The 21,277-nt window shown below is 44.1% G+C and overlaps 1 protein-coding gene across 1 annotated transcript in view; it reads left to right on the top strand.

Moving 5' to 3' along the window:
* Positions 1-21,277, top strand: part of LOC126189038 (peroxidasin) — a 245,209-nt gene that overhangs the window by 203,750 nt on the left and 20,182 nt on the right. Inside the window, exons 18-20 of the mRNA XM_049930888.1 lie at positions 2,222-2,339; positions 7,029-7,237; positions 14,179-14,408. Of these exons, the coding sequence (XP_049786845.1) occupies positions 2,222-2,339; positions 7,029-7,237; positions 14,179-14,408 (557 nt within the window). The remainder of the gene's footprint in view (positions 1-2,221; positions 2,340-7,028; positions 7,238-14,178; positions 14,409-21,277) is intronic.

Consider the following 21,277-nt stretch of genomic DNA (forward strand, 5'->3'; position numbering starts at 1 on the left):
ACATGCCCACCAATAGTTTTTGCACGTGGATGAAGTATTCCGAGTGCTTTTTTTTTTGCCAGGAGGTGTCATAAGCCTTATGAAACGAAAAATGCTCTGAAAACTAAGCATCTTTAAATAATTGTCACATGCTTCAGCAAAGACCATCAACTAGAAAGCTCTGTCGGGCACTGACGGCCGTTCCCGGTGTTCAGTCACCCTTGGAAATTGGGTACCGGGTGACTTAGAAACATGGCTGTCCACATGTTTAAGGAAGCAAGCGTCGGCGCCAATTCGGGGGCGTGACGATAGTATGGAGACAGGGCCATTGCGCATCTTGCTGAACATGGACAGTCCTCTAATAGCCTAGTATTTCCTTATGTATTTATATTTTTCCGTCATGAGTCTTTTATTGACTGTAATCAGTCCAACACGAATACCTATCCTGTCCCAGCCTCTTCATCTCCTTGTAGCTCATGCACCCATTTCCACGATTATTTCTGACGTACATCCCTACCTGGCGTTCTGTACCGTTTTTGCTCTCTACGGCTCTCTCTGCTACTACTGATGTCTTCAAACACGTACAAAATGTTTTACACAAATTTCTTTCCCCGCTGATTCAACGGAGAACTTTTTCGTTTCTTATCTTATCAGTCTGCTTAATTTTCAGCAACCTTTTGAAATACCAAATCTCAAATGCTTCGATTCTCCGTCGGATTTCTCACATGTTGAGCCTCAGACATACATTCTCAGAAAGCTCAAAGTAAGACGATGTTCAAAAGTATTATATTTATTTTAGCGATGAAGGCCTCTTTGCCTATCTTAGTCTACTTCATAAATCCGCCTTGTTTTAACGTGTTATTTTGCTTCAGACTTAGCAGGATTACTTTACTTCATCTAATGATAAATCCTCAGTTTTAGTGTCAGATTTATAGCTAATCTCGTTTCTACTGCTTCTCATTATTTTCGTCTTTCTCTGGTTTACTCTCAGTCCATCACTTTACAGACTGCAAAATCCATTCAGAAGGTCCAGTAATTTTTCCTCGCCTTGAGTGAGGGTAGCAGTGTCAGCACTGAATCCTATCAATGTCCGAGCATTCTTACGCCAGTCATTTTCTTCCGTCTACTTCCATCATTGCTTCTTCAATGCACAGCAGCAGGGGAGAAATACTGCCGTCCAGATATACGTGCTTTTTAATCCGACCGGCTTATTCTTGGACTTGCATTCTTGTTGTTTCCTTTGTGTTCTTGTACATAGTGTATATTACCTGTATTTCTCTAGAGCTTGTAGCTATTTTTCTACGAATTTTGAATATCTCAAGCCATTTTACATTTTTCAAAGCTTTCTGTGGGTTAAAAAATCCTATCAACATGCCTTGATTTTTCGTACGAAATTTTTCCGTTATCAAATGGAGGTTAAAACTGTATCTCTGGTGCTATTAATTTTCGCAAAGCCGAACTGATTGCCAACTAATAGGTACTCGTTTTCCATTTGCATGCATCTGAATATTTATATTGTCAGTTACTTGGATGCAAAAGCTGTTAAACTGAATGTGCTGCCGATCTTGCATATACCTGTCTTTGGTGTGTTCGAGATTGTGTGCATGATTTTCCCCCAGACACGTTGTATACAGTAATTAATAAATGTGCTGAAGTCATGATCTTGTCCAATTGCTGGACTCAGTCCATGGAACTTGATACCCCAGCAAGACTAGCTCAACAATGAGCACCCTTGCTGATGACGCAAGCAACATATGCTGCACCACCGACGCAGTCACCATAACTGAAGTGTAAAACCCACAAAATCCACCGTTTCTGTGCTAGACTGAGCACTGCGACATATCGCGGCCTATATGACCGTTTACAAATTGCGGAAGTTGTCCAGGTGTTACTGTGAGTCGGAAGCTAGGAAAACTCAACAAAAAGAGTAAATTGTATGGAGAGATAATGAAAATATACCAGTCTGGAAGGTAGGATAGCGGTAGTGCCAGAAGTGAATTTGTGAGGGCAGCTCGCGAGACGCGTCTGGACAGCTTAGTCGGTAAGAACATTTCCCGCGAAAGTCAGTGTTCCAGGATAGAGCCCCAGTCCATCACAAAGCTTTAATGTTCTAGGAAGTTTCAGGGGAAACGCAGCTCAGCTGTATACCAACGGCATATTTATTGCACAACTTGATAACAGTTCCATTCGCTTCCTCTTGACTACTGGTCACGAACTAAAAGCCTGGTCTGTCTGTCCACAGGTAACATCGACGTGTGGGTGGGTGGCATCCTGGAGGACCTGTCTGAGGGCGCCAAGGTGGGCCCCACGTTCCGCTGCCTGCTCGTCGAACAGTTCCGGCGCCTTCGTGATGGCGACAGGTGAGTGCTCACTTCACTCATGTACGATGTGGTGCAAATTTTTAATGAGCAGGACATCCGAAACAAGGAAGTGGAAATTCATTGTGTAAATAGTAGAAAAGTGTACTGAGAAGTCCAATACCTATTTATTAAAAAAAAAAGACCAGTGAAAATCCGAAGTCGCGTCATATCAGTAAGACAATAGTCAAATTGTATCATCAGTACTTGGAAATGTGGATAGATAGTGGTTTATTTCTTGTTTACATGTGCCGTCAAATACCTTGTGACGTGATAACAGCAATATGAAGAGGCTTCTCTAGCTGTTAAGGTGAAATGATAGGTAAATTAATTAACACTATATCGCAGAAACTCATATGAGATCGTGCGGCTGTTAGACCTTAAGGTGAGAGTTTCTTTAGCATCTCTCCAGATGGAATGGGACCGATGACCTCGTAGTTTGGTCCCTTCTCCCGCCTCTAAACCAACCAACCAGATGGAATGTTCAGCCACCTGAAGAATTGCTGGAACCTGAGCAGCGCAGAACTACGAAATTCCGGAGACAAAACCAGTGTCGCCGTACAGGCTCCAACCTTCTGGAGCAACGGTATTCCGATACAGCCGTGGTGGAGCACACGCATATCAAAGGCGTTGCAGGCACAAGGTCATTCCAGTACAGGTTGCGGCCCATCACCAACAATATCAAGAGTCCAGTAACGTTTCCTGTTATATCATCGGATTTCTTTTTAGATGTAGTATGGTGTCCTTTTATGCCTCTGATCTATCAAAAGTAAAAAAAAAAAAAAAAAAAATTCGTAAGAGCGAGTGAAAACAGTGATGCAGGAAGTATAGAACTTTTTCTTTAATTCCAGTCTACTCTCACAAGAAACTGGTGTCAGACTATCAATTTCGATTCATAATGAACAACTTAGGATCTGATTTAAACTAATGAAACCTTATTATATGCTAATATTACTAAACCAAAGTGATAGAGTCGCAATTTCGTCTATATCTATTGAAGATGCCACTTTCGCTTAATCAAATTACCATAACATGAGGTTTCATGTGTTTTAAAGATATCTAAAGATAGTCATTATGGAGTTTAGTCTATAATCTGATTACGATTTTTTGTGATCATAAACTCGAATGAAATAAATCAACTGTATCAAAAATAAGTTCACCTGACAAAATGGTATATACCGGATAATCTCCAAGGCTGACCTTCAGTCATCGCATTGAAATGGTGCGCATATAAAGAACCGATTATGTGCAATCAGCGAAGTAAGACGGACCGACTAGTAGACGAGACAGAACTCCAGATAGCAGCTATCGTGTTTGCACGTATGTATGATCTCACCGTGGAAGAAACTGCTATGTTTGCTTATGTATAAAGGTGGACTGTTCAACGTATCTACAAAGAATAGTGTACCACCCTTCCAGCTTCGAAAGAAGATTAAGAACAGTACTGTTAAGAAAATTCTAACCGACAGGGAGCGGACAGAATCGTATTGCTACTTTCAATAAATGAAAGTCTATCTAAACCAATATCCGGTTAAAGATTGCGAAAGGAACTGCAGGAAACGGACACGAGGAATTGGGTACCTCGCAAAAGGCTTACAGTAGCCCATAGAGCTGCAGATCTTCAATGGGCCAAACAAGAGTCCGGACAGGAGTCGATTGGAGCCGAGCAGTGTGATTCGACGAATCGCGATTTTGTCTCTTTCGAATAACGGAAGGAACTACGTGCACCAGCGGACCAGTAGCTATTTAACTCTCAGTGTGTGTAGGATGAAGTTTTGGCCAGAGGTGGCTGGGTGATGATGTGATTGTGTTTTTCGTACCGTGACTGGACCCTTCTCATTCAAGTTGCCGTGTGTATGGTGGATATCGGAAATCGCTGCCTCTAGTAAGATTTCATGACGTCGCCTATCCGTTGGCTTCGATCTGACATCCACAAACAGAAGCGAGACTCGTCACTGAACACCAAGATATGCTGTACAATGCTGAAATTGATGATGATGATGTTTGGTTTGTGGGGCGCTCAACTGCGTGGTTATCAGCGCCCGTACAATTACCCAATCTTTGCTCAGTCCAATTTCGCCACTTTCCTCGATGATGATGAAATGATGAGGACAACACAAACACCCAGTCATCTCGAGGCAGGTGAAAATCCCTGACCCCGCCGGGAATCGAACCCGGGACCCCGTGCTCGGGAAGCGAGAACGCTACCGCGAGACCACGAGCGGCGGACAATGCTGAAATTGACTCTGTTCGTACGCCGTGAAACCTTTGCTGTCTGTGATATGGTGTCAGCGGTAAACGGCGTATGGAAACTCAAGAACTCAACCCGGCGTACAGTCATGTGTTTTTGACGATTCTTGGTGACACTAAGCCGCTAACATGTGTCCGGATTTCAGCTGCAGTCATCAGTCTACACATAACAGCCAGTCGAAAAATCCCACAACCTTCTTGTCGCGTAGTCCCTCTAAAAGGATCCGTCTGCCTCTTCTTACCATAGTACTGCTCGTAATCCATCTCGTCACCTCTCTGTCTGCGCTGCCGGTAAGGTACCCACTTGTCCCCCAATTCTAATGAATCGATCTTTCTCAAAGTCCACAAGATGGCGAGAAGTCTTCTTGGCGTACTGTGTTGCGAACTCCATATGGAAAGTTACGGTAACGAAAGAACCGCCCAACACCGGTGATGTAGTCAGTTATAGGATGGAATTTTCTCGCGACAACAGATTTGTGTAATACATTCTCGGTTTACTTGTCGCGCCACACCGGGCTAAAATCTCAAGCATTCGCCTCAGTCCTCCAATGTATTGATCAGAAACAACTGACTGCCGTGACTGGCGTTGTGGTGACCATTTACATCCATAGACGGGCTACGATTGGCCACTGTACATCAGCAAGCGTTTCAAGGAGGTGCTTTCCATTTGGCTCCATTTCACCCATCTTCATTTTATCGATATGTTGAAAAATTTATGGTGTGGGCACATGGAGCTGAAAGTAAGGAAGAGTACATCGATCATATGAATACCACGCATCCGAAAAATTGGTGTGATGTCTATACACAGAGACAATAGAAGTTGTTAGTTTTAGACGCTTTCAGTCAATGACAACCGGATGGGTGGCTTGGCCACTCTGTGTACCGAAACCAAAACACATTGATTTATACCTCTAAACCTAAAGTTTCCACCGCACATTCCAGAAGACATCTGTTTTAAATCCATTAGTTTATAAAGTTACAACTGATTGTCAATCACCTGAATTTCGAGATTAATCATCTGAAGTACGCGTTCCGAAAAAATGGGAGTGAGGTTCGAGATATAAGAATTAGCACTCTCCAAGAAATGAAAACGCGAAAATGTTGAATGATTACGTGAAAATCTACCTATTGTTCGTCTTCCTTTCTGCGATGCTACCTTTGGGAAAAGAGGTGGGGGTCTGAGAAGAAGGGGCATAAGACCTATTTTCCGAACACCCGAGCAGATACAGCTGATGCAGCGCATAGTTAAGGACAGCGTGGGCCTCATGGTCTTCGGAATATACTAGTTTAATTGTGAATGTGGTAGCAACTTCATCCGTCAGTCTATTCGTCCCGCCTCTGACCACTGCGAAGAATCCCAAAGCCACATTAAAAATCGAGAGCATGAGAAATCAGTAGCTGCTAAGCACAGTCTCACATATAAATAGGGAATAATGTTTGATGAAACTGAAATATTGTCTCACGCTCCTACATATTGGGATTCTCTTTTTAAGAAGACATAAGAATTAAAATGGGCGAGAACAACTTGAACCGGGACAGCAGGTATAATCTTAGTAGTGCGTGCAAGCGGGTTCTTAAAGCTTGTAACACAAAGAGAAATGCTTTGCATTTCTTACGTTCCTTCGATAGCGCTGACATCACAAGTGCAGATATGGCGACAGTCTATGGCAGCATAACATAGTGTTCCCGTTCCCTGACCAATCGCAAGCCGTTTATGGGCTGTAAATGGTCACCACAACAACAGTCATGGCAGTCACTTGTTCGCGACGAATACGATAGGAGATTTCGTCGACAGATCGGGTTCAAAATGGTTCAAATGGCTCTGAGCACTATGGGACTTAACATCTGAACTCAGTCCCCTAGAGCTTAGAACTATTTAAAACTAACTAACCTAAGGGCATCACACATATCCATGCCCGAGGCAGCATTCGAACCAGCGACCGTAGCAGTCGCGCGGTTCCGGACTGTAGCGCCTAGAACCGCGAGACCACTGCGGCCGGTGAAAGCTCGGGATTTTGCCCGGATTCGAAGCGGCAAGTAAGCCAAAAATGGGTTAAACACCATCTGCAATAACAGTTTTTTTATGTACTAAAAATGGGTTACATAAAAATTTTCTGGCAGATTACAACTATGTGTCGTGTCAAGCCTCGAATTCGGGACGTTGCCTTTCGCGGGCAAGTGCACCTATCTTTTTATCTGCCAAGACGTTTCAAATTAGCACACACTCCGCTGCAGAGTGAAAATTTCATTCAGGTTAAATAAAGACGGAATTTTAACGAAGTATCCCACAGATATGTAAATATTGGAGTATCAGCTGGGTAAGTTTCGATCGAAGTGATCGTGGTGTAATACTTTCCATGCTCTCCAGTGTAGGAGCGTATACCACCTCGCGTAAACTAGCCATTGCCGACACCGCTTGCTCACTGGACGTGTGGTGCACAGATTCTTCTACGAGAACCCGGGCGTCTTCAAGCCGGAGCAGCTGACGCAGATCCGGCAGGCGTCGCTGGCGCGGGTGCTGTGCGACAACGGGGACGCCATCGAGGACATCACGCGGGACGTGTTCGTGCTGCCCGACCGCCAGGGCGGCCTGCTCAAGTGCAGCGCGCTGCCCAGCGTGCAGCTGCTCGCCTGGTCCGACTGCTGCCCCGGTAAGTACCACCTGCTCGTGGAGCGCCTCTTCCTGCGTATGCGAAGTCTCAGCAGCCCTGCTGTCACAGAGAGTAAGTTCCATGAAGAATTAGGCAACGTAACAGTTCTTCCCACGTACGGCTCGAGATATGACCATAAGAACAAAATCAGAGAAGTTCCAGCTCATATAGAGAGTCCTTTTACCCGCGCATCATTCGCAACCGGAGAAGGAAAGGTGGAGCAATGACGGTGGCAACAGAAGCTTCCTAAACTACACCCAGTAAGTACCGAGCGAGATGGTGTAGTGGTTAGCAAACCGGACTCGCATTCGGGAAAACGACGGTTCAGACACGCGTGCAGCAGTCCTGATATAGGTTTTCCGCGATTATCCCAAATCGCCACGACCGATTTCCTTTCCCATTCCTCCATAATCCGGGCTTGTGCTGCATCCCTAATGACCGTGTTGTCGACTGGACGTTAAATGCTAATCTCCTCCTCCTCCTCCTCATCCTCATGCTCTTCCTCCTCCCGAGTAAGGTGTCTGCCTTATTACACATCCAGATGCAGATGCACATCTGTTGTTGCCGCTACAAACTAATAGGTGATTTCACAAAAGATCGATATTAAAAATAGACAGTTCAAATGGCTCTGAGCACTATGGGACTTAACTACAGAGGTCATCAGTCCCCTAGAACTCAGAACTACTTAAACCTAACTAACCTAAGGACATCACACACATCCATGCCCGAGGCAGGATTCGAACCTGCGACCGTAGCGGTCACGCGGTTCCAAACTGACGCGCTTAGAACCGCACGGCCACACCGGCCGGCAAAATAGACAGTTAGATTTTACTTACTGTGAAGTAGGCACAGTCATGAATAACAGAACCTGCATAAGATTCTTGGTTTTATTCTAATGCTGAAAGTCTAGCTTAACTTAAATGTACTGATGAAAAAGTCAGTATAAATTTGAAAACGTAATGAACCACGGAATAATGTAGATAGAGAGGTAAAAATTGACTCACATGCTTAGAATGACATGGGGTTTTATTAGAACTAAAATGCAGGATGATGCTCCACCCCATATTGCTAGACGCGTGAAAGATCTCTTGAGCGCGTCGTTTGGTGATGATCATGTTCTCAGCTGGCACTTTCGTTTTGCTTGATCTCACAGGTCCCTAGAACTCAGGTTCGCCGGCCATATGATAATCTTCTTGTGTGCGGATCCACAAACAGTGCCCGAACGGGAATCTGCAGAAAAGGCGCTAGTAATGAGTATAATGGGCAGGTGCACTATGAATATAGTGCGGGACAATAAGTTGGGAATGTGGGTCTCGCGGAAGGCGTGCCAGAGATAAATCCCTGCTGTCGCACTATCCTCTGTGGCTCAGATCACCATAAAATTTACTGTTTACTACTTGGCAAAAAAAAAAAAAAAACAAGGATGGATTAGGGCGTCTGCCATGTAAACAGGAGATCCCAGGTTCGAGTCCCGGTTGGGGCACACATTTTCAGCTGTCCCTGTTGACTTATATCAACGTCTGTATGGAGCTAGGGGTATTCATTTCATTGTAATTTATTATCAAATATTTAGTTTGCCGTATAAAACGATGTCTCTTACTGTTTTCACGAGGGGCGTTCAATAAATAATGCAACACTTTTTTTTCTCGGCCTGTTTCGGTCAAAAAATTGCGGAATTTGCTGCGGGACATCATGGAATATTCCTACTTCAGCCGATATAGTTTCATGAAGTTGCGATTGGTGGTGGCGCTACACATAGCCATGAAAATCACATGTGTAACACATCTGCCTTCCAAACAGAGCGCTGTCTCTCAGATTCTTTTGCCGGAGAACCAGACCATCGTAGATATTCACTGGTGCTTTAAAATGTCTACGGAGATGTGGCAGTGAACAAAAGCATGTTGACTCGCTGTGCGAGGTGGCTGTCACCATCGCTACAAGGTCCCGCAAACCCGTCCGATCTCCCGCCTGCTGGCCGGCCGCACACAGCTGTGGCTCTTTCAGTGTTGGAACGTGCGGAGACCCTCATTCGAGGTTATCGTCGGATCACAATCAAACACCTCGCTGCACAACTGGACATCTCTGTTGGTAGTGCTGACACACTTGTCCACCAGTTGGGGTACTCAAAGGTGTGTCCGCTAGATTCCTCGCCTCTCAACGGAAGACCATAAAGAGCAACGAAGAACTGCCTGTGCGTAGTTGTTTGAACGATACAGAGCTGATCGCACCGATTTTTATCAACAATTTCACAGTTGGTGAAACATTGATCATTTCAAACTGGAAACAAAAGGGCAGTGCATGGAGAGGGGCCACATGACGTCTCCTCCGAAGCAGAATGAACTTCTACCTGGGAGGAGATGTGATAGGGCTCCATACCTGAAGAGGTTATCCTGTTGATATCCTTCCCCATGGTGCAACGACCGGCTCTGAAATGCATCGTGCCACCCTCATGAAACTGAAGAAACAACTTCAGTGTTCATCGCCACGAAAGTGCGAACGAATTTCTCCCTCTCCACGACAACGCTGGACCTCACATAAGTCTGTGCACGCAGGACCTCACATAAGTCTGTGCACCCGAGAGGCGCCACAAAACTACATTGGACGGTTCTTCTTCGTCTACCCTACAGCTCGGATCTCGCACGTTCTGACTTCCATTTCTTTCCTCCAATTGAGGAAGTCCTCTGCGGGAAGCAATACGTGGATGATGGGGAGGGAATTCACGCAGCAAGACGTTGGCTCTGAGGTCGACCAGTAGAGTGACACACATAGTCTCCCGTTAAGGTGGCGTAAGGCCGTAGCACTGGACGGAGATTATACACTACTGAACATTGAAACTGATACACCGCGAAGATGACGTGCTACAATCGCGAAATTTAATCGACAGGAAGAAGATGCTGAGATATGCAAAAGATTAGCTTTTGAGAGCATTCACACAAGGTTGGCGCCGGTGGCGACACCAACAACGTGCTGACACGAGGAAAGTTTCTATCCGAATTCTCATACACAAACAGCAGTTGACCTGCGTTTCCTGGTGAAACGTTGTTGTGATGCCTCGTGTAAGGAGTAGAAATGCGTACCATCACGTTTCCGACCTTGATAAAGGTCAGATTGTAGCCTGTCGCCATTGCGGGTTAACGTATCGCGTCATTGCTGCTAGCGTTTGTCGACCTCCAAGAATATGGAATATGGAATCGGTGGGATCAGGAGGGTAATACGGAAAACCGTGCTGTATCCCAACGGCCTCGTATCAGTAGCAGTCGAGATGACAGGCGTCTTATCCGCATGGCTGTAACGGATCGTGCAGGCACATCTCGATCCCTGAGTCAACAGATGGGGACGTTTGCAAGACAACAACCATCTGCACGAACAGTTCGATGACGTTTGCAGCAGCATGGACTATCAGTTCGGAGACCATGGCTGCGGTTACCCTTGACGCTGCATCACAAACAGGAGCAGCTGCTATGGAGTACTCAACGACGAACCTGGGTGCACGAATGGCAAAACATCATTTTTCTGTATACAGCATCATGACGGTCGCATCCGTGTATGGCGTCATAGCGGTGAACGCACATGGAAGCGAGTATTCGTCATCGCCATACTGGCGTATCACCTGGCGTGATGGTATGGGGTGCCATTGGTTACACTTCTCGCTCACCTCTTGTTCGCATTGACGGCACTTTGACCAGTGGACGTTACATTTCAGATATGTTACGACACCTGGCTCTACCCTTCATTCGATCCCTGCGAAATGCTACATTTCAACAGGATAATGCACGACCGCACGTCGCAGGTCCTGTACGGGCCTTTCTCGATACAGAAAATGTTCGACTGCTGCCCTGGCCAGCACATTCTCCAGATTTCTCTCCAATTGAAAACGTCTGGTCAATGGAGACCGTGCAACTGGCTCGTCACAATACACCAATCACTACTCTTGATGAACTGTGGTATCGTGTTGAAGCTGCATGGGCAGTTGTACCTGTACACGCCATCCAAGCTCTGTTTGACTCAATGCCCAGGCGTATCAAGGCCGTTATTATGGCCAGAGGTGGTTGTTCTGGGTACTGATTTCTCAGGATCTATGCACCCAAATTGCGTGAAAATGTAATGACATGTCAGTTCTAGTATAATATATTTGTTCAATGAATACCTGTTTATCATCTGCATTTCTCATTGGTGTAGCAGTTTTAATGGGCAGTAGTGTATCAAAAACAGTGTTTCGTAGGCAAAACATTGGGGCAAAACATGGTGTATCAAAATCCTGGTTAGAACCAACCTTCCTTCAGAAAAAAGTGTAACATTTTTTATTGAACGCATCTCGTCACTTCCTTTGTTACAGTCTGACTGTGTAATATTAGTCCGAGAATCTGCTACAGGCAGTGTCTTTTCTTGAGCACTAAACTCCATTGTCCTCATGTTTAAAGTCCTCTACGCTCGAAGTGAATTGTTTTCCGGTGGTTGAGTGTACGCTACCTTCACGGTGACGTCACTGTAAATTTTCTTTCGATATTTGTGGGTAAATGGTTATATTATATGAGAAATCCAGAATTGTATTCCCTTTTCAGGTACGAATTGTTATTAAGCACTCAGATTCCCCACAACAGCAGTTAGTACTGACTGCACAACGTTGGTCAATCACGTTAAACACTTCAACGAACAATGAAATGAAGCCGGCCGCGGTGGCCGTGCGGTTCTGGTGCTGCAGTCCGGAACCGCGGGACTGCTACGGTCGCAGGTTCGAATCCTGCCTCGGGCATAGGTGTGTGTGATGTCCTTAGGTTAGTTAGGTTTAAGTAGTTCTAAGTTCTAGGGGACTTATGACCTAAGATGTTGAGTCCCATAGTGCTCAGAGCCATTTGAACCATTTGAATGAAATGAATACAGTACTGTGCCTCCTGTTCACTTGTGATACACATAGCCTTCTTGCACCCTCGACGTGATTTTTTACACCAGTTAGTTTCTATCAGTTGTGTACACACAGACTCACGACCGTAATCGCGTGCCATTAAATGATGCCTCTACGGGCTGTCTCTCTCTTCTACACCTCTCTCACTGTCATCACCCTCGCACTGCCACGCTTGCCGGTCCCTTGCATCGTGACTCCATGACTGTCTCGCTCTGAACACATAAACACCATAAAGATGGAAAGAAGCAAAGCACGTGTTTCCACTTGACAATCTGACGAGCACAATATTTTTCTGAGCGACTTCATATTTCACTGGACTTTCTTAACCAAAGAATGAACTCCCAGGGACCAATTCTAATATTGATTCATATTCCAAAAAATATTTAAATGCGTGTCAATAAAATGTGAAATAATATCTGATGTGTCTGAGAATATGCTCAGCTTACAGCACTGATGAATGTCGTTGTAGCAGATAATGCTACGGTAAAATTCTGGACCAATCTGTTGGAGCCACTGTTTGGCAGCGTGAACAAGGGAGTCGTCGTCTTCAAACTTTGTTCCACAAAGAGAGTCTTTTACCAAAGACATGATAGTTACATGGAGCCAGGTCGGGACTGTAAGGCGGGTGTTTCACTGCTGTCCATCCGAGTTTTGTGATCGCTTCCAAGGTTTTTTGACTGATATGTGGCCGTGCATTATCGTGAAACAGCAAAAACATCCTGCTTTTGCTGATGTGGTCGAACATGACTCAGTCGAGCTTGAAGATTCTTTAGTGTCGCCACATATGCATCAGAATTTATGGTGGTTCCACTTGGCATAACGTCCACAAGCAAGAGTCCTTCGGAGTCGATAAACACCGTAGCCATAACTTTTCCAGCAGAAGGTGTGATTTTAATTTTTTTTCTTGGGTGAATTTGCATGATGCCACTCCATTGATTGCCTCTTCGTCGTTGGGGAAAAATGATGGAGCCATGTTTCATCACCTGTCACAGTTCTTCCAAGAAATTCATCTCCACCATTCTCGTACTGTTCCAAAACTTCACTGCATAATGTTTTTCTAGTTTCTTTGTGAGCCACTGTCAACATCCTGGGAGCCCATCTGGCAAAAATCTTTTTTAACGCCAACACTTTCAGTATTCTGCAAACACTTCCTTCCCCAATCCCAAAAAAATGGCTCTGAGCACTATGGTACTTAACATCTGAGGTCATCAGTCCCCTAGAACTTAGAACTACTTAAACCTAACTAACCTAAGGACATCACACACATCCATGCCCGAGGCAGGATTCGAACCTGCGACCGTAGCAGTCGCACGGTTCCGGACTGAAGCGCCTAGAACCGCTTGGCCACCGCGGCCGGCTTCCCCAATCCCAACGTAGCGTGACAATCCGTTCACTGTGATGCTTCTGTCAGCATTCAACAATTCGTTAACTCTCTGCACATTGTCTGGAGTGTGTGCAGTACGAGGCCTGACGCTGCGAGGACAAGCCTCAATATTGCCGTGCCCGCTTTCATCACGTAACCAGCTTGCCCACCGACTAACTGTACTGCGATCAACAGCAGCATCTCCATACACCTTATTCAACCTCTTGTAGATGTTTCCCACTGTCTCGTTTTCACAGCACAGGAATTCAATGACAACACGTTGCTTCTGACGAACGTAAAGTGTAGCAGCCATCTTGAAGACATGCTGTGACGGCGCCATTAACGGGAACAGGTTGAACTAAGTTTGAAAAAAAGCGAGAAGCATGTATCTACCCACTGTAAAACTTTCACACATGCCGAATGAAAAGTGTATTTTTACAAAAATAGCGTGCATTTCTTTTGGGGTGACCCTCGTAGTTGGCGACTAGGGAAGAGAGATGGCAAGTGAATGTGCTTTCAATGTGATAACTTCAATATACATTTTATATCTTTTCATCTTGTTTCTTGTACACCGCTTTTGCAGCATGAGAGACTTGCGAATACAAAACTGTTCGCTTCTAGGAAGAAAACAGGTACAGTGGTACACCACAGCGTCACCGTTTTGTGTGTTTTCAGAGTGCCAGGAGCGCAGCAACACCATCTCGCGGCGCTTCCGGCGCTCGGCAGAGCACTCCTACCCAGAGGACCGCCCCGTCGCCTCCACCACACCTCTGCCGCCATCTTCGCAGTCCGAGGCCGACGGCGGCTGGGTCAACGCCTCCATGGGGGCCACGTCGGCGACGCCCACCACGGCAGCCGTCACCGCCGCCACCACCGACGCCAGCTTCCGTGACAACCAGATAGAGGTGTCGTAGCGCTCTCGCCCTTACTTTCTTTCAACAGCAAGAAACTGTTGTCGTTGTGGTTGTCAACCCGAAGACAGTTTGGTACAACACACCATTAATCTCTGCATTTGAATTCACATGCCTATACAAGTTTCTTTGGCGTTTCAGTGTAATACCACGGTTTCTGGGCGTTAGTCCCTTCATTAGGTGTAGTTGATGTCTAAAGTAAAACAATACTCGTAACGTACTCTTTTAAATAATTCAAAAACTTTAAAAATTAAGGATTGAAATTAAGAAACTAACAAAATCATATGATGTTATTAAAAAAGAGCTACCTAGAAGTAATAGGACATCATGTCCATGCCTAAATAACAAGTAGGCAAACATCTACCATCGATGGACCGTCATAACATCCCACACTATGGCTGCAAAGAATCACCACTTTCAATCGTGGCTGAGGAGAATGTCTCTTGCCCCAAAATTGCCATTCGGAATGCACGCAGTCTACAAAAAGAAAGACACCAGCTAAATTAAAATGCAAAACTTTTAAAAGATTAAAAATTTTCAACATATTTAAATATAAAATATATGATTTCTTTTGAAATTTAACACTTACCTTCATCACAATAATTAACTGTCTGATTTTATTACAATAAAAAGGATACAAGACGCAGATTTCTTAAATCGTTTAAAAGTTTTGTCATCTTTTAAATGCTTTTCTTTTAAATTTCATTGGTTCACAAGCAATTATTTGTTATGTTTGGGCTTTTCTGTTGTTGGAACCAGATTTTTGTATTTTGTATATGTTTTTGGCCTTTGGATTATCCTATTATTTATGCATTCCGTGTCATGCGTCTGTTGCTCTGCTACACTTCTTCTGTTATCAGTCATGTTCGCCGGCCGGTGTGGCCGTGCGGTTCTAAGCGCGTCAGTTTGGAACCGCGTGACCGCTACGGTCGCAGGTTCGAATCCTGCCTCGGGCATGGATGTGTGTGATGTCCTTAGGTTAGTTAGGTTTATGTAGTTCTAAGTTCTAGGGGACTGATGACCTCAGGAGTTGAGTCCCATAGTGCTCAGAGCCATTTGAACCATTTCAGTCATGTTCCTTTTCCCTATTTGCTTGTTACGGCGAATATCTCTCGTACTGGACTACCTTTACTTTCGGTTATTACATATATTTATTCTGTGCTCATTTTTCGGCACTCGTACATCCTTGTACGTTTGTTCCCCTCCATGCTTCGTTATGCGCCCCTTTCACTCTGTTTACCGTGAATATAGCCCGCTGAGTTACTGTTCATTCCCCTCGCCGTAGCCATAGAGTTCGCACAGCGGCGCTGTATTAGCTTTTGGTAAATGATGGCCTCGAATGTTAGCCCCGTTTCTCATGGTTCTCATATCAGGTTTAAAGCTGATTTGCGCTTTCTGCAGCATGGGGTCGTTACTTCGAGATTTAGCAGATCCTGAAAAAAAAAAACCTTTTTTAATTAAAAATTAAAAAAAAGTGGCTCTAGGCACTATGGGACTTAACATCGGAGGTCATTAGTCTCCTAGACTTAGAACTACTTAAACCTAAGGACATCACACACATCCATGTCCGAGGCGGGATTCGAACCTGCGACCGCAGCAGCCGCGTGGCTCCGGATTGAAGCGCCTAGAACCGCTCGGCCACCGCGGCGAGCCTAGCACGTCCTCCTTTTACTCTCCATGATGTCACTGGTGGACTTTTCCCGGATTCTCTCAATCCTTTTCCAGCCACTCCCTTTTTTCCCTTAACTTTCCTAGCCCAAACAATTCCTCACATCAGTTCAACATCGTTATCTCAGGAAACCTAAACCATCTCCAACTGTCACCTTCCAAATTTACTAAATCCCCACTGCTTATCTACAGTCGTGGATAAAACGAGCAAAACCCCTCGCCTTTTCGTTATGCTGATCAACACAGCTTTAAAGTCTGCTGCACAGCATAACAGACAAGGCGACGAAGTGCTACCAACATACCATGCAAGTTCACTCAGCTGATTGCTGAGATAGCTAGCACTGGAGAAACAGCATCGTCTGCCACCACTTCAAGAGAAACAAAATACCTCAAGTATAAGCAGATGTGTTTGTATTTGCATATATGTGAATATGACTTTAATCTAAAGTATGGTTATGGATAGTACGTACGCTCAGATTGCGACCCTAACATCATGCATAAAGACAAGGGGAAATGAATTAAGCGTCCTTCCCCTTCCGTAACATCAAATATATTTTAGTTATTCTTTTTTAAATGAACTGTGCAGAAAATCATTCACCAGAAGTGAGTAACTTTTTAGTAACACCAGATGATATTAAAATCTTGCCGGCGCGGGTTAGCCGTGCGCTCAACGCGGTCATATCGCGGACCGCGCGGCTCCTTGCGCCGTCAGTTCGAATCCTTCACTGGGCATGGATATCTGTTAGGTGGTTGTTGTTGTTTTTTTGTGGTCTTCAGTCCTGAGACTGGTTTCATGCAGCTCTCCATGCTACCCTATCCGGTGCAAGGTTCTTCATCTCCCAGTACCTACTGCAGCCTACATCCTTCTGAATCTGCTTAGTGTACTCATCTCTTGGTCTCCCTCTACGATTTTTACCCTCCACGCTGCCCTCCAATACTAAATTGGCGATCCCTCGATGTCCCAGAGCATGTCCTACCAACCGATCTCTTCTTCTAGTCAAGTTGTGCCACAAAGTCCTCTTCTCCCCAATTGTATTCAATACCTCCTCATTAGTTATGTGATCTACCCGTCTAATCTTCAGCATTCTTCTGTAGCACCACATTTCGAAAGCTTCTATTCTCATCTTGTCTAAGCTATTTATCGTCCACGTTTCACTTCCATACATGGCTACACTCCATACAAATACTTTCGGAAACGACTTCCTGACATTTAAATCTATACGCGAAGTTAACTAAGTTTTCTTCTTCAGAAACGCTTTCCTTGCCATTGCCAGTCTACATTTTACATTCTCTCTACTTCGACCATCATCAATTATTTATCTCCCCAAATAGCTAAACTACTTTATTATTTTAAGTGTCTCATTTCCTAATCTAATTCCCTCAGCATCACCCGACTTAGTTCGACTACATTCCATTATCCTCGTTTTGCTTTTGTTGATGTTCATCTTATACCCTCCTTTCAAGACACTGTCCATTCCGTTCAACTGCTCTTCCAAGTCCTTTGCTGTCTCTGACAGAATTAAAATGTCATCGGCGAACCTCAAAGTTTTTATTTCTTCTCCATGGATTTTAATACCTACTCCGAACTTTTCTTTTGTTTCCTTTACTGCTTGCTCAATATACATATTGAATAACGTTGGGGATAGGCTACAACCCTGTCTCACTCCCTTCCCAACCACTGCTTCCCTTTCAGACCCCTCAACTCTTATAAGTGCCATCTTCTTTCTGTACAAACTATAAATAGCCTTTCGCTCTCTGTATTTTACCCTTGCCACCTTCAGAATTTGAAAGAGAGTATTCCAATCACCATTGTCAAAAGCTTTCTCTAAGTCTACAAATGCTAGAAACGTAGGTTTGCCTTTCCTTAATCTTTCTTCTAAGATAAGTCGTAGGGTCAGTATTTCCTCACGTGTTCTAACATTTCTACGGAATCCAAACTGATCTTCCCCGAGGTCGGCTTCTATCAGTTTTTCCATTCGTCTGTACAAAATTCGCGTTAGTATTTTGCTGCTGTGACTTATTAAACTGATAGTTCGGTAATTTTCACATCTGTCAACACCTGCTTTCTTTTGGATTGGGGTTATTATATTCTTCTTGAAGTCTGAGGTTATTTCGCCTGTTTCATACATCTTGCTCACCAGATGGTAGAGTTTTGTCAGGACCGGCTCTCCCAAGGCTGCCAGGACTTCTAATGGAATGTTTTCTACTCTGGGGACCTTGTTTCAGGTCGAAGTAGTTCTAGATCTAGGGGACTGATGACCTAAGCAGTTTGGTGGCATAGTTCTTAGAGCCATGTTTTGACCTTTCGCGTAAATTTTCTTTACATAAACGGCCGTATCTTTAGATTGCGTTGACATAGCTCACTTTTTTACACCACCAAGGGACCGTATACCGCAGGAAGTGCGATACATTTCCGCTTATTATGTCCACCCGTACTTGAGGTAAACGGGTTTTAAGGGTTAGGTAGACAGATAGACTGTCAAGAAAGTCATACGAGTTTTTACCGATTTACGTGACGAAATCCTATCAACGAAAATCGTTACCACAGTTACTGAATATGAGGGCCGCACAATAATTTCCCCTATTCTTTATTCGAAATGTTTCAGTTGCAGTCGATACATCAGCATACTAATCGTAGCTACGCTTAGGATCCAAATCACGTTTAAAGGAATTCAAATAAAATCCATTTACCTATACACGTGGTAATTCAGATCCCACTATTAATGCCACCGCGTTTTAAATGTGCGAGCATTCCCATTACTAGCTACGTTGAGGAACACTGCGGCTAATTGACGTTTCCTGGCTGTGGCACGTCTAATGGAGAATTCTAAACATTGTAGAATACGTTTGGCAGCTACGTCGCCGTTTATTTCCTGGGGTGGTGCAAAATTATCTTACTAAATTTACTCGCTAATAACAGTTTTTTGTTATTTCGATAAACATCCCGAATGATTGTCACATAAGCGGTGACATAAAGGTAGACAATTCAAGTTTTTGAGTGCAGAAAACTCCAAGCAACAGAAAATGCAGATCATTTTGCCATTTCCATTGCGATATTGCCTGCTTATTCATGTCTGGGATAATAATAGAGGGCTGTTTGCCTGAGTTGTCTGCTAGTGTAGTGAAAGGTGTTTGCTACTGCAAGGGATATCTGGTTTGTTTTCGATTCTAATCCCGATGGAGGCAGATAGACTATCAGTTAAGGAATTTTAAGAAATTCTCCCGCCCCCAATGGGTTTTATTGTTACCTTTATTCTGTACTGGCGCCCTGTGGATATCGATGTGAAACTCTTGTAGAATTTCATACTTGTTACTGCCTACTTTTTCCGCTTCTGTCAATAACTGAATTGACTTTAAGTGTGGCACTGAATGATTTTTAACTGAATTTCGTTATGAATCTTCACGCATAGCTAAATTTGCACACTTTCATGGTAGGTCAGCAACGGTAAACCAGTTTGACTGGTCTGAACGTTGACACCGATCATTTTGCTAATTCGTAACGATCTGGGGTACTTAGTGTTACTAAAACAGTTAACATGGCTCTGAGCACTATGGGACTTAACTGCTGTGGTCATCAGTCCCCTAGAACTTAGGACTAGTTAAACCTAACTAATCTAAGGACATCACACACATCCATGCCCGAGGCAGGATTCGAACCTGCGACCGTAGCTTTCCCGCGGTTCTAGACTGCAGCGCCTAGAACCGCACGGCTACTTCGGCCGGTAATTTTTATTAGTACAGTTCATGCTAATTAGCGTTTATTCTTTCATTTCTATCTTATATTTAAGTGTTGTGATTAACACACTAATCAATATTAATATAGCCTTACACATGATTGAAAACAGTCTGACAAATTTCGGATAGTTTTTCAATTTCACGCCTGTGCATAGTATGTTGGTAGCACTTCGTCGCCTTGTCTGTTATACTGTGTAGCAGACTTTAAAGCTGTGCGGATCAGCATAACGAAAAGGCGAGGGGTCTCGCTCGTTTCGTCCACGACTGTACATCTATGACCTGGCACAAACAAAAATCACCCTATACAGTTAGCATCAACAACAGCAAAATCTGTACATTAAAACTTTTGTTTTAATTTATGAGTGTTTTAACAAATCTGAAACATATTGTGGGAAAAAGGAGATTTAGATTTTAATACCCCATCGGCGATGAGGTAATTAGAGACAGAGCAAGAGCGCGGATAGGACATAGATGAATAAGGATAGTACCTTGTCCTTTCTGACATTCACAGCAACCCATCTATGAGGACTATGAAAAAACATGATGGGAAGGAGATTTTAACATTACCTCTGCCCGTTCCGAATCCAGAATACTACCTCCTTACCCACCTCGACCGGTTGTGATACTGGTAAACACAGGGAAGTGCGGTGGAAAGTCTGGTGAGGCAGACAAATGTCGTGGCTGATTTTATGATCTGGGATTGAGGAGCTATTGAAGTTTATTTGTTAGAAATAAACAGTATCTGTAGTTGGTGGGTAGAGGGGACTTTCAGGTATAGCCACAGAATAATACTAGTGCAGGAAATTGGAGGGAAAATAACAAAATTCTTTTACAGCATCTTTCAGGCTCAGGTCACACAGACAGTGTCATTACTGATTTCCAGTTCTTAGCAAGTGGTTATCAAATGATATTCCAAAAGAAAGAAGAAATGGAGCAGTAGAGTACCAGACTAGAAGTCAGTCTAACTTCGGCACACAACTAGCCAACTGGACAGAATAAGGGAAGGGCTTATTATGTGAATATCTCTGTGCTTTGATCTTTGACACTGAAGGCTTCAGTATAATAATAGTGTAATATAATTCTCTGAGTGAATACTGTTTGAGGGTACACATGAGCAACACAATAAACGTAGGGGTTCAGTTTGTGCTAAGAGGGAGGGGAATATGGAGTGCGTGTAAAAAAGTTTGTGGAACGGAGACTAAAAAGGTTAGGAAAGCGGGATTAAGTGCATAGCGTTCCAGAATGATGATGGAGTAATAGAAATTGGATAGATGTACATTAAGGTAAAACTGGTGCAAGAGATGAGAGGTCGAATCAAGTCTTCGTAGTGTTGAATATGTCGCGCGAATGTCATACATATTTTGAGCTAATTAGTAGTTCTACTTGGTTGTAAGCTTTGTGGTTCATAGATGTGTTCTGCGTGTTAATTTACAGTCGAGTTGTAGTATGAGACAGTTACT

This window comes from Schistocerca cancellata, chromosome 5, assembly GCF_023864275.1.
Source record: "Schistocerca cancellata isolate TAMUIC-IGC-003103 chromosome 5, iqSchCanc2.1, whole genome shotgun sequence".
Taxonomy (NCBI): Eukaryota; Metazoa; Arthropoda; class Insecta; order Orthoptera; family Acrididae; genus Schistocerca; species Schistocerca cancellata.